Genomic DNA, 14,629 nt, shown 5'->3' with positions numbered 1-14,629 from the left:
GGGGAAAAAAATCGGAAAATGATTTTACTGGCTGGCTGCTCTTAGTATCTGTGGAAAAAATGAATGAAAGGAAGGAGTTGTGTGATAAAATCGAAAGGCTCCAGACACAAGTAAATGATCTAAAAGTTGCTAAGTGTGTCCTTGAGGAGAATCTTCTCTCTTGTAGCAATAGAGCTCAAGTTGCAGAAAATCAAACAGAAACTCTCATTTTAAGGTTGGCTGAACTACAGCGAAAATTCAAGTCTCAGCCTCAGAGTGTGTCGACAGTTAAAGTAAGAGCTCTAATTGGCAAAGAATGGGATCCTACAACATGGGACGGGGATGTGTGGGAAGACCATGTTGAAGCTGAGAATTTTGAATCTTCAGATTCTCAAGGGTTTGCCCCACCTGAGGAAGTAGTACCCTCAGCCCCACCTCTTGAAATAATGCCTTCCCCACATGAGGAAATTAATTTTGCAGAGTCTGATAAACCAGCAATGACTTTCACTACGGATGTTTCTCAAGGCCCACCAATAGTTTCTTCTAGACCTGTAACCAGACTCAAAGCAAAACAGGCTCCTAGAGGGGAGGTAGAAAGTGTAGTCCATGAGGAAATTCGCTACACTACTAAGGAGCTTAATGAGTTTGCTAATTCATTCAAGCAGAAACCTGGTGAATATGTGTGGGAATGGATTTTAAGGGTGTGGGATAAGGGTGGAAGGAACATAAAACTAGAGCAGGCTGAGTTTATTGACATGGGTCCTCTGAGTAGAGATTCTAGGTTTAATACGGAAGCTTGCATAGTTAAAAAAGGTGTCAAAAGTTTGTTTGAATGGTTGGCTGAGGTGTTTATCAAAAGATGGCCTACTGGAAATGACTTGGAGATGCCTGATATTCCGTGGCTTAGTGTTGATGAAGGGATTTTAAGACTTAGGGAAATTGCAATGCTAGAGTGGATATATTGTGTAAAGCCTAATTGTCCACAATGGGAAGGTCCAGAAGATATGCCCTTCACCAGCTCTATAAGACACAAATTGGTGAAAGGGGCACCAGCACATTTGAAGGGTTTTGTTCTTTCCCTTTTCCTTGTGCCAGATCTTAGCATTGGAGATGCTTCTGCTCAATTAGATGAATTAAATTCACTGGGTTTAGTTGGATTCCGAGGTAACAAGGGCCAGGTGGTAGCATTGAATCGCCAGAGACAAGGTGATTCTAGTTATTATAATGGACAGCGTAGACAAAAGAATGTTTATAATAACATACCCAGTAATGGTCAGCACAGGAGAGGTGAAATTTATAATGGCATGACTCGGTTGGACCTTTGGTACTGGCTAACCAATCATGGTGTTTCCAGGAATGAAATACATAGGAAGCCTACTGCATATTTGTTTGATCTGTATAAGCAGAAAAATTCTCAAACAAATGAAAGAAAGGCTACATTAGATCGTGGTAAACAGCCAAATGAAAGAAAGGCTACATTAGATCGTGGTAAACAGCAATCTCGACCAGTGAATCAATTTCCAGACTTGAGACAGTTTGCAGATCCAGAACCCCTTGAATGAAGGGGTGGCCAGGTTCCGCTGAGGAAGGATCTTGATAAGACACTCAAAGGTTTTGCTGTTACCCTTTCTCCAGTTCTTCCCCAGAGGGACCTACGGCCTTTTACAAGGGTAACTGTACACTGGGGAAAAGGAAATAATCAGACTTTTCGGGGTCTGCTGGATACTGGTTCTGAGTTGACACTGATCCCAGGGGATCCCAAGAAACATTGTGGCCCTCCAGTTAAAGTAGGGGCTTATGGAGGGCAGGTGATTAATGGAGTTTTGACTGATGTCCGACTCACAGTAGGTCCAGTAGGTCCCCGGACACATCCTGTGGTGATTTCCCCAGTTCCAGAATGTATAATTGGGATAGATATACTCAGAAATTGGCAGAATTCTCATATTGGTTCCCTGAACTGTAAAGTGAGGGCTATTATGGTTGGAAAGGCCAAATGGAAGCCTTTAGAGTTGCCTCTGCCAAAGAAAATAGTGAATCAAAAACAGTATCGTATTCCTGGAGGCATTGCAGAAATTACTGCCACTATCAAGGACTTGAAAGATGCAGGGGTGGTGGTTCCCACCACATCTCCGTTTAACTCTCCTATCTGGCCAGTGCAGAAAACAGATGGATCATGGAGAATGACAGTTGATTATCGAAAACTAAATCAGGTAGTAACTCCAATTGCAGCTGCTGTACCAGATGTAGTTTCGTTACTTGAGCAAATTAACACATCTCCTGGCACCTGGTATGCGGCTATTGATCTGGCAAATGCCTTCTCAGTACCTGTCCATAAGGACCACCAGAAGCAATTTGCTTTCAGTTGGCAAGGGCAACAGTATACCTTCACAGTTTTGCCTCAAGGATATATTAACTCTCCTGCCCTGTGTCATAATTTAGTTAGAAGGGATCTTGATCCTTTGGATCTTCCACAAAATATCACATTGGTGCACTATATTGATGACATTATGCTGATTGGACCAAGTGAGCAGGAAGTAGCAACCACTTTGGACTCATTGGTAACACATATGCGTATCAGAGGATCGGAAATAAATCCAACCAAAATTCAAGGACCATCTACCTCAGTGAAATTCTTAGGAGTCCAGTGGTGTGGGGCATGCAGAGATATTCCTTCTAAGGTGAAAGATAAGTTATTGCACCTGGCCCCTCCTACAACCAAGAAAGAAGCACAACGTTTAGTGGGCCTATTTGGATTCTGGAGACAACACATCCCTCACTTGGGTGTGTTACTTAGGCCTATTTACCAAGTGACTCGGAAAGCTGCTAGCTTTGTGTGGGGCCTGGAACAGGAGAAGGCCCTTCAACAGGTCCAGGCTGCTGTGCAGGCTGCTCTACCACTTGGACCATATGACCCAGCAGACCCAATGGTACTTGAGGTGTCTGTGGCTGATAGAGATGCTGTTTGGAGCCTCTGGCAGGCCCCTGTAGGTGAATCACAGAAAAGACCTTTGGGATTTTGGAGCAAAGCTCTACCATCATCTGCAGACAACTATTCTCCCTTTGAAAAACAGCTCTTGGCCTGCTATTGGGCCTTAGTGGAAACTGAACGTTTGACAATAGGACATCAAGTTACTATGGGACCTGAATTACCCATCATGAGCTGGGTACTATCAGACCCTGCAAGTCATAAAGTGGGACGCGCACAGCAGCAGTCTATTATCAAATGGAAGTGGTATATATGTGATCGGGCCAGAGCAGGTCCTGAAGGCACAAGCAAGTTACATGAAGAAGTTGCTCAAATGCCTATGGTTTCTACTCCTGTTACAATGCCATCTGCTGCCAAGCATGCACCTATAGCCTCATGGGGTGTTCCCTATGATCAACTGACCGAAGAGGAGAAGACTAGAGCCTGGTTTACTGATGGCTCTGCACGTTATGCAGGCACCACCCAGAAGTGGACAGCTGCAGCATTACAACCCCTTTCTGGGACAACCCTGAAAGACACAGGTGAAGGAAAATCTTCACAGTGGGCAGAACTTCGGGCAGTACACATGGTATTACAGTTTGTTTGTAAGAAGAAATGGCCAGATGTACGATTATTCACTGACTCATGGGCTGTAGCCAATGGATTGGCTGGATGGTCAGGGACTTGGAAAGATCACAATTGGAAAATTGGTGAGAAAGACATCTGGGGAAGAAGTATGTGGATAGATCTCTCCAAATGGGCAAAGGATGTGAAGATATTTGTGTCCCATGTAAATGCTCACCAAAAGGTGACTTCAGCCGAGGAGGAGTTCAATAATCAAGTGGATAAGATGACCCGTTCTGTGGACAGTCAGCCTCTCTCCCCAGCCATCCCTGTCATTGCTCAATGGGCACATGAACAAAGTGGTCATGGTGGTCGAGATGGAGGTTATGCTTGGGCTCAGCAACACGGGCTTCCACTCACCAAAGCTGACCTGGCTACAGCTGCTGCTGATTGCCAGATCTGCCAACAGCAGAAACCAACACTGAGCCCCAGATATGGCACCATTCCTCGAGGTGACCAACCAGCAACCTGGTGGCAGGTTGACTACATTGGACCACTTCCTTCGTGGAAAGGACAGCGTTTTGTTCTTACTGGAGTAGATACTTATTCTGGTTATGGATTTGCCTTTCCTGCACATAATGCCTCTGCTAAAACCACCATTCACGGACTGACAGAATGCCTTATCTATCGTCATGGTATTCCACACAGTATTGCCTCTGACCAAGGAACTCATTTCACAGCCAGAGAAGTACAACAGTGGGCCCACGATCATGGAATTCACTGGTCTTACCACATTCCCCATCATCCTGAAGCAGCTGGTTTGATAGAAAGATGGAATGGCGTTTTGAAGACGCAGTTACAGCGCCAATTAGGTGGTAACAGCTTGGAAGGCTGGGGTAGAGTTCTTCAGAAGGCAGTATATGCTTTGAATCAGCGCTCGATATATGGTACAGTTTCACCCATAGCCAGGATTCATGGGTCCAGGAATCAAGGGGTGGAAAAAGGAATAGTTCCACTTACTATCACTTCTAGTGACCCTCTAGGAAAATTTTTGCTTCCTGTCCCCATAACTCTAGGTTCTGCTGGCCTAGAAGTTTTGGCTCCAGAGAGGGGAGTGCTTCTACCAGGAGCTACAACAAACATTCCATTGAACTGGAAGCTCAGACTTCCCCCTGGTCATTTTGGGCTACTAATGCCCTTAAACCAACAGGCTAAAAAAGGAATAACAGTGTTAGGAGGGGTGATAGATCCAGATTACCATGGCGAAATTGGATTACCTCTTCACAATGGTGGTAAGCAAGATTATGTCTGGAGTGTAGGAGACCCCTTAGGGCGTCTCTTAGTACTACCATGTCCTGTGATTAAAGTCAATGGGAAACTACAACAGCCTAATCCAAGCAGGATGACAAAGGATGCAGACCCATCAGGAATGAAGGTATGGGTCAATGCTCCAGGAAAAGAGCCAAGACCTGCTGAGGTGCTGGCTGAAGGAGAAGGAAATACAGAATGGGTAGTAGAGGAAGGTAGTTATAAATACCAATTAAGGCCACGTAACCAGTTGCAGAAACGAGGATTATAAAGTAATATGAATGCCCATTGTAAATTTACTAATGCGTTTGCGATTGTACGAGGGATAGTTATATCATGTTAGGCGTATTTACAACCTTGTTATTGTTTCATGTGAACATGAGATATTATTTGTGTCAAGTTGACAAGGGGTGGATTGTAGTGGCTATTCCTGGTTGTCAACTTGAAAATATTTGGAATGAACTACAATCCGGAATTGGAAGGCTCACCAGTGACCCTTATCTGGAGGCTTGGAGATCCTTATCTGGATCTTGGTTTGAAGATCTTGAGCCATAGTGGCTATGGATTCCAGAAGATTGAATCTCCGAGTTTAAGGAACACACCTTTAATCTGGGCTACGCCTTTCATCTGGGATTAAAGGTGGTGGAACACACCTTTAATCTGGGCTACACCTTCTGCTGGAGACAATATAAGGACATTGGAAGAAGGGAGTCTAGCTCTTGCTCTTGCTCCTTTGCCTGCTTGCTGCGTGAGACTGAGTAACTGCTAGATCCTTGGACTTCCATTCACAGCTGCGACTGAACAATTGTTGGGAATTCGGCTGCTGACTGTAAGTCATCAATAAATTCCTTTACTATTTAGAGACTATCCATAAGTTCTGTGACTCTAGAGAACCCTGACTAATACACTAGTTCTATCTATTTGCCTAAGAATTTCATGAATTCATCATTTTTAATAGCTGAGTAGTACTCCATTGTGTAAATGTACCACATTTTTGTATCCATTCCACTATAAAAATTGTGGAGCCTGTCTCCTTATTACATGTTGAAGCATTTTCTGGGTTGTGGGGAATTGCAGGCTGGTCTCCAGTCAAGCTGAGATCTGAACCCCGATGGTCATAATTCACCTACATGATATGGTAGGTGTTCCCTCATGCTCCTAGAACACTGGCCCCTGCCTAAGGTAACACCTCCCACAGCCCCACAAGAGAAGCATGGTCAGTAGTCACATAAGCAATGGCCCAAGTTTCTGACCTTCAGGCTAAACTCCCCAGTTACCTAAAAACTGTAAAGACCATAAAAGGGGTGTTCAGCCCCCACCTTGCTCTCTTACCTCTTCTGCTCTTACCTCTTATCCTTCACTCTCACCCTCTTTCTCCTTTATCTCTCTCCTCTCCTCTCCTCTCCTCTCCTCTCCTCTCCTCTCCTCTCCTCTCCTCTCCTCTCCTCTCCTCTCCTCTCCTCTCTTTTCTCTCTAGCCTCTCCTCTTTCCCTCTCTCTTTCCCTTTCCCCTCCCCATCTCTCTCTTCTCTTTTTCTCTCTGCATTTCTTTAATAAAGCTCTTAAACTATATAGAGAGTCTCTGCTCCATCAAGATCCTCTGCACACTCTCACTAGTGTTGGGAACCTCATCACTTATACCTCTCTCCTATAACCCTGGGGCAACAGGGTTTCTTGTGGAGGTCCTTGATCCACCTGGACTTGAGCTTTGAACAGGGAGATAAGAATGGGTTGATTTGCATTTCTTTACATGCTGACTGCAGGTGGAACCAGACTTTTAAAAAAAATTATTATTATCCCATCTGTGTTTTGGCAAAACTTGTGTGATTTTTCCCATTAACCAGTAATTATTGTCCTTCACAGATAGTAGAGGTCCAGACAGAATAACCTTATAAAGGTATCTCATGATGTGGGTTCCTTCACAGTAGCCTTGCCTTTGCAGCTAGGCCTCAATGATACATGTAAAAAAGTTACTTTCATTACTTACAGATCCTTGTGGTATGCTGGGAGAGAAGAGCAAGAGATACAGCACTCTTCTGTCCAGACCATGGGAAACAAGAGTATTTGAAACTTCTTGGACTGACTTCCACTATTTAAGTTACTTGTGATGTCTTAATTTTTTTTTGGCTAATTTTTATTGGATACCTCAATCACCTGTGGTTCAAGGACAGTTAAGCAATGTGGAAAAGCTGGGGGCAAAGGTGTGCTTCCCAGAAGAACTTCTTATTTATCTTGTGTAGCTCTAGATCACACCCATTTGCCCATTGTTGCTCACTTTAAGGAGGTTGTACTGCATAGCTCTGTGGCTGAGGCTTAATCGCTGATATGAGAAAGTAAGAAAGAGTACACAGGAAACGTGTGGCCTACAAATCAGGGTTTATGTTTTGTAGAGATGACTAGAATACATATTCAATAAACATGTACAGAAGGATTTAAAAACTAGGTCTCAGTGACATCTCCAGAGACTAAGTTACAACTATTAAAACTAGTTAAGCCATTCAGCAGAGTAAAGACATTACTGAGATTGTACACTGGTTCTGCTGGTAGGATGTGAAAGTTCAAATGAAGTCTCCCATGTGATTGAAGGATATTTATCAAGTCATTCTCTGAAAGGACAGCATGCAACCCTTTTTGGTGAATAAGTACAGCTAAACAGTTCTCTAGAGCCATATGGGCAAAACACTCATGACATTGTTCCTTAAGACATAATGTGTTCTGAATGTACCACTGGCTGGCAGATGGCAGAGCGATTGGAACTAGCTAATCTTACCAAGTGATGCATTCTCAGAGGCATTGTGCCTACACCAGTACCACCCATGTATAAAGACAATGTTAGACTCAGCATGATCTGCTGCAGACCTTCTGGGTCCCTGTGTCTGCGTGGAACGGGGTCTCTCGACGCGGGTGGGCAAAGCATGGATGAATGACAGACAGACACACACGCAGGAGAGTTTGTGTGGAATCTGAATGTAATTTTACAACTCGAGCATCAGACTTTTTATGCAGAGGACAATAAGGAAGTTGGGTGACATATTCGCAAGGTACAATTGAGGTAACCGGAATCTTACATAAAACAGAGGAATGCAAACACAAAAGGTCTAACGGGAACCACCCAGGATAGAATACATTGATAACAGCTGGGATCAACAAGGGCTCCACCTAAAATTCACTAATCTTAGAAGCCAGGGTCAAGGGCTTCGAGTCCTTGCCACAGTTCCTATTTTAGTCTCTTGTATAGTCCACCTTCCCCTTAGGCCATTGTAAATACGTGTGTATGGATGTAACTCTGCTATAGTATCTATTCTGGTTTCTCCTTTGTTCTGAAACTTCCTTCTTCCTAAGTGATGGTAAATTCCTGTGTAAGGGAGTGACTTAGCTTTTACAATCTTGCTGAATTCTAAACCCTTGATCTTGGTCAAGGACGCCCTTGACCCGTTGGAACACTGGCGGAAGGCTTTAGCCATGTCAGAGCACTTATAATAGGAAAATACTGAAAGAGAGTACGTGGATCCATACTCTAGACTAGCGCGGTAATGGAACTTGGGAATGAAAAATTAATGTATGGGTAGAGAACACTAGACTCCAGGAGGAGAGCTTCCTTGAAACTCTTTTGCCTCATGAGTGACTTTTAAGCCTTTTGGCTTGTCCAGTTGACTCGACCAGAGAGCGTAGCAATGATCAGAATGGACATTCCATGGTGAAGATGCACAGACTTTTCACTATACAGTCCCTAAGATCGAAGACAGTACTTTGAGATGACCTCAAATCCTCTGACACTGTTATCAAAATGCAGACTTGTCCCAGCTTCTCTTGAGTGAAAATTTGGTCATGTAACTAACTCTCATACTTGTCAACATGCTGTATTTGTCTCCAAGATTAGAAGTGTTAATATTTCATTTTTTTCTTCTTTAGATGATCCTGTGGCCAGAATGTTTAAGTCCTACTAAAATTAACATATGGCAATCATACTACCAAAGATGACATTTACAAGTGGATTCTTTGTGCAGGTGAAGATACCCCAGGGATAGGGTAATTCTCTTATAAAAGAGACTCAGAGAACTGCCTTGTCCATTTTTCCATGGGCTGTCATCTTCTGAAATTGTCATTTATAAACTAGAAAATTGTACATCACCTAGAGTATATCTTTTCACACTTTCATCTGAGACTTCTTAGACCCCAGAACTGCAGAAAATTGGTACCATTTGCTATGCATAATACAATTATTATATGACTTGTTATGTGCTGTCCTGCTATATAAGACAAAATGAACTAAGGCAGATGTTCACACTGGAACCCATCTGCCATATTTTAAGGAACTCTGAATCTTGTTGGGGGAACCACATGGAAAGAAATGAGGGCCCTTATAGTGGTAGAATAGAAATTGTTATGGGTATCTTTATTGGTAAAAATATTTGGTTTATAATGTTTACAAACATCCTTCATCAAAACCCACTCAATTCCAGGCAGGTTGATGATGATCCCTCTCTCCTGATCCAGGATGGATGGATGTCCTCTGCATACCTGTTCTCAGGTCTGTGCTCTCTGCTGACACCAGTACCAACTAGCTAACCATGCTGGAGAATTTTTCTGCAATAAACTCTCTAAATCCTACAGATACACTCATCTCTGTATCCATGGTACTGACCAATGTCCAAATAGAAAATGAGTTAGAACGCATGTGTGTGTGTGTGTGTTGTTTGAAATCCATTTCTTGTAATGATATCTTACACAGCAGTAGGATATCAGAGCATGTTCTTGTAAATACACAATGAGAAAACATGTGACTTGTGTAGATTATTTTGATTATCAACCTTTGCTGTATCAATGCATTGATGATGTCAGGACTTCATCTTTTCACCTAGATTCTCAAGAATGAGCCTGAAAACATGTCTGTACTGGCTGGTTTTGTGTGTCAACTTGACACAAGCTGGAGTTATCACAGAGAAAGGAGCTTCAGTTGGGGAAATGCCTCCACAAGATCCAGTTGTAAAGCATTTTCTCAATTAGTGATCAACGGGAAAAGGCCCCCTGTGGGTAGGACTATATCTGGGCTGGTAGTCTTGGTTCTGTAAGAGAGCAGGCTGAGCAATCCAGGGGAAGCAACCCAATAGAGAACATCCCTCTATGGCCTCTGCATCAGCTCCTGCTTCCTGACCTGCTTGAGTTCCAGTCCTGACTTCCTTTGGTAATGAACAGCAGTATGGAAGTGTAAGCTGAATAAACCCTTTCCTCCCCAACTTGCTTTTTGTTCATGATGTTTGTGCAGGAATAGAAACCCTGTCTAAGACAATGTCCTTGATAAGTGGCATAAGGTTATGTACTATTTGGGGTTCTTTGATGAAAAAATTCTTATTCTTTGTTTATCGAGTTTTCTACAATGGGTATGCAGGATTCGTGTGCAACCCAAATTGGTTTCAGGTGTCCGTCCATGGGGAGGGATTTAGTGGGGTAGGCTGTATGGGCTGGGTGATTGCTAGAACATGAAAAAACTAGCAAGTGTTTGTTATTTTCTAGGATTTCCAACTACAAATCCTTTCTAGAAGTGTGCTTCATTCTATCTGCCATTATATGAGAGCTATGAGAAAAAGAAGGAGAAACAAAAGCAAGGGCAACACTTTTATTTTCTGAACCAATCAGTTTTGCTAATCAGAATTGCTCTTTATGGTTCTCAAGAATTTGTGTGAAAATACTGAGGCAGGGTGTTTCCTGAACCTGAATTCAACACTCTAATTAACATGCATGTGATGTGTGATCATTGCTTACAAAGAGCATCTGTCATGAAAGAGGTGGGTACAAGTGTTCTGGGTATACCATGTGTATCATTGTTCTCAGCTGACTCTCAAGCACAGCTTTATTGAGGGAACTTCTCAAAGAACCAGGGTCTTACACATCAGGAGGCAGGAAGGCAGATGAATAGGTTACAAACCAGGAGCTTTAGATTAACATCCAAACTGAGGAGAATCTAGGCACTGGGGAGTGTGTGGGCATGTGGTCATTGGTTATAGAGTTGAAGAGAGTGAGGAGGGGGTCACTGTCACCTAAGGGGTCCAAGTATTAAGAAGATGGGAAGGTGACCATCTGGGCAACATTAGATTGGAGCATCTTTTCCTTGAACCTGCAACTTTCTTAAATGATCAGTGGAACATTGAGTGTCAAAGGAAAGTTGGTAACACACAGAAAAATATGTTTTCTTAATCACTTATATTCTGTTTCTGGTTGTAGGAATAGTTCAGAAAACCTAACATTCAAATAGAAGTAAACTGTGTATTCTGCAGAGATATTTTGTCTATTGCAGCTCTCTATGTTGTACATAATTGCCAAGAGATATCCATCAGTAGGTGAGTTGATAAAGAGAATGTGGCTCACATTATAAAATCTCTCTCTCTCTCTCTCTCTCTCTCTCTCTCTCTCTCTCTCTCTCTCTGTGTGTCTCTGTGTGTGTGTTTATGTGTGTACATAGTGGAACGCTACTCAACCACAGAAAGATAGAATTCTCAATAACTGAGATGGTACCCTATGACGCTTACTGTGTAATATCCAGACACACAATGTGCAGTACAACATGTTCTCACATATCCAAGATAAAAAGCAATGTAACGGCAGGTGAGAATAGAATACTTGTTACTAGATTTTGGCAACATGAAGTAATGTCGAGGGGAGGTTGGCCAATGTGTACAAAATTACATTTAGGTAGGAGCAATGAGTTCTGGTGGACTATTACACAACAACATTGTTGTAAATATTAATGGATTATGTATTTCAAAACACCCAGTACAGTGGGATTTAGGTGTTTCACCATAACAAAATTATAAATACCTGAGGTGACAGATAATGATACTTTCCCAACTTGATCATCTCACAATGTGCACATACATGCACAAACCCTTACCAATAAGCATCTAGAATTTTCACCACTAGAATAGGTCATGTTAAAAACAACGAAACCTTGCATTTTACAAGAAAAATTCTCCCCAAAGTGTAAAGGGGGAAGGAAAAATACATGAGTTCTTTTGCATCCAGGGTCAAGAATTTGCAGCAGGGAGAAGTGTTGAATAAACTCTGGAGACAAAGACAAAAGAGACTTTCAGCTATGTGAACTAGAGGAGAGGCCTTGGAGAACGTTAGTAGAGAGGTTGACCAATGTGACTGTGTCATGTGTTTGCTGATTGACACATACTAGAGTTATGCTAACTGTAAATGTAAACAGAGAACCTATATCCTCAGATAATTTTGTTTCAGAATTATGACCCACATTGCCATAATTATTAAATTTATTTTGCCCAGGTCACAAGTGACTTATTTAAAGACTGAAATGTCTTGTGGGACTGTGATAACTGCCTTTTGTTTGCAATCCTCTAATTGGAATTCTGTAATATTTGAGGCTAAAAGAGTTGTAATGGCTAGAGTTAGATTTTCTCTCATAGCTCAATCAGTGGAGCTGGTATCTGTCATGGTTGCTATAAACTAATAAGTAAGATGCTATCATCATTTCTTCCTCAAAGTGTGATGGAATATTCAATCCTCCCAGCATGGTTCCATCGCTATTGAATGCCCACTAGTATGTTTTCTAGGAAACCACACCATCTGTGCTACTAGAACCTGCGATCTAGAGATCACCACCACTGCTGTCCTGATGAAAGGACGTGGTTTTCCCTGAAGGAGTGTGTGATGAATTAGAGCCTGACTCTTAACACCCTGTACCATCACTGGAACCCCTGCTTTAAGACCTGCCTACTGACCTCTTTATTTATCTTATATATCTCTACCAACGTGCATTCAGCCCTTCAAAGCTGTAGGGTAAGTCACTTGAGTGTACCTTCTAGAGCACACTGCAGTCATTAGACATGTACACTTTCTGTATATGTAGACGTTTTCTGTATAGAAAGTTTATTTTTTCCTATACTACTGGAGATACTGCAGATTACATGCAGATCTTAGTGTGAATTGCCCTGCTTTTCATTCTACCCATTCTGTCTCTGATTAACTTTTTCTAATATTGATTAAGTTGTCTCCAAAGAGCCAAAATTAACCCACAGATTAGAAGTCAGAGGCATATTTCAGGTCTGGTTCATTGAAACTTCAACACTTTTGAAGGAGACAGTAGCTTAGTAAATAATATCATTTTAGAACTGTGTAAATCTGAAACCCAAAGTGATAGCTCTTTTTAAAATACAGGCTATGTCTTTGAGAGTGAGTCAAGAATACCTAAAGGCAGAGTCAAAGACAGGAGCAGCTTATGTGCGCATCATGAGAATTCTAAGCTTTCTATACATTTTGTGTCTGAACATGGAGTCATCCTTAAATTGATATTATTTGGAGCCAGGATTTTACATGTAAGAAATTAAAGTATTCATTCATTGCAAAGGTTTCCTTGAAGGTTCTGATACTTTATATACAGAGTCTTAACTGAGCCTTGTAGCATACATTGAAAGAATGTAAACAAAAGGAAGCATACTGCGGACAATTTATTGAGAAGTGGACATCAGGCCCCAGCATCAGTGGCCTCAGTGCTCATGGAAGTCTTGTCCTCTGGGGTCTCCATGTTCAGAGGCAGCAGAGTGTGTACATTAAATGACCCTTTCTGCAGGTCCCATTAATGCGTTCTCTTCTTGTGCAGCCTCTTTTTCTACAATAGCATCCCAGATCTCTCAACGCTGGGGACACAAAAAGAATCAGGCATTAAGATTTGAGGTTGGCGCAGTATGTGATCCTATGGGGATCTGTGATAAAGCATGAGAGTGCTGCTTTGGTCACAGTACAGCCTTCAGCATGGACATCTCAACCAATAGTGCAGTTCAGGGGTGTTACTAGTCCTGTTCTAGAAGCAACTACTCAGAGTATTGGAGCAGTCTGATTGTTGAACTTCCGATGTGTATCTTTTTATAGTAAAAGCCTTATGAGAAAGAAATTTTATTAGAGTTACTTTACACTCGTTGTTACTGTTATAAATATAAAAGGAATTAAAATAGAGTTGCTAAGGGAGCCACATTACTCTACCAGGATTCTAGGGCTCATCTTCATCACAATCTCAGGAGACTGCAAGTGTCCATCACACTGAGCACCAGTACTCACATTCTTCTTGAAGATCAGAGCCTTCTGGATTTCCAAAGGAGACAGACATAGCCTGCTCCTCTTCCTCTGGCTGCACCTCAGTATTAGTCTCTTCATCTGTTTTTTGGATAGGATCAGCCTGGACTTGGAAGGCCAGCAGGAAAAGGGCAGAGAGGAGGACAAGTGTCTTCATGGCTGGGAGTCACCTGGGGGATTGGGGAACAGGAGCCCAATGTGTGGAGTGTGATTAGTCAGCCCATATGTATATGGCAGAGAAAAGTCCACACTTAGAGAAGACATTCTTTGATGGGAACTGGTAGAGGCTGTTACCCTCAAGTTCCCCTTGATGTTCCTCTGTCCTCAAGGCTACCGTTATGATGTTGCTTTGTGTGTTCAGTGACACCACCCCTCCCACTGATAATGATGAAGGGGCCTTGCTATCTTACCCTGTTTCCCATCTGCTTAAGTATTTACCTCTCAGTGGTTATGGAAGAAAAGAGTTGGGCACTGCCTAATTTAATAAGCTCATGGAACAAAGCATTTTTATGATCTGGACTTGAAGCCTGTACTTCTCAGGAAGTCTGGATCAGACCTTGACCAGGTAGACTGGAGAGTTAGTTCTTTGCATGATTCAGGTATTATCAATCCTCCTCATGAGGGATAACTTTGTGAATCCCCTACTTGGGGCCATTATAGAGAAAGTAAGATGACCTTATTGTGCCCCTAGTGAATTGAATTTAAGTGATATAGTTTGTCCAATTGA

At 42.3% G+C, this 14,629-nt stretch overlaps 1 protein-coding gene across 1 annotated transcript; it reads right to left on the bottom strand.

The window, feature by feature from the left end:
- Window positions 1-13,267: 13,267 nt before the first annotated feature.
- On the bottom strand, window positions 13,268-14,106 carry Defa40 (defensin, alpha, 40). Its single transcript, NM_001177487.2, has 2 exons — window positions 13,888-14,106; window positions 13,268-13,469 (listed from the first exon to the last, which is right to left on the bottom strand). The coding sequence occupies exons 1-2, from the start codon at window positions 14,057-14,059 to the stop codon at window positions 13,360-13,362; spliced, it is 282 nt and encodes a 93-aa protein (NP_001170958.1). The 5' UTR covers window positions 14,060-14,106; the 3' UTR covers window positions 13,268-13,359.
- Window positions 14,107-14,629: the final 523 nt, after the last annotated feature.

Source organism: Mus musculus, chromosome 8, assembly GCF_000001635.26.
Source record: "Mus musculus strain C57BL/6J chromosome 8, GRCm38.p6 C57BL/6J".
Classification (NCBI taxonomy): domain Eukaryota; kingdom Metazoa; phylum Chordata; class Mammalia; order Rodentia; family Muridae; genus Mus; species Mus musculus.
Note: the sequence above shows the minus strand (reverse complement) of the source record. Positions and strands in the feature narration are given on the sequence as shown.

What these genes read in the sequence shown, in the direction of transcription:
- Defa40 (NM_001177487.2), bottom strand. Translation starts at nt 14,059, where the DNA reads ATGAAGACACTTGTCCTCCTCTCTGCCCTTTTCCTGCTGGCCTTCCAA. An exon ending in CTCTGATCTTCAAGAAGAAT is followed by an intron (nt 13,470 to 13,887) that starts GTGAGTACTGGT and finishes TTGTGTCCCCAG; the next exon opens with CGTTGAGAGATCTGGGATGC.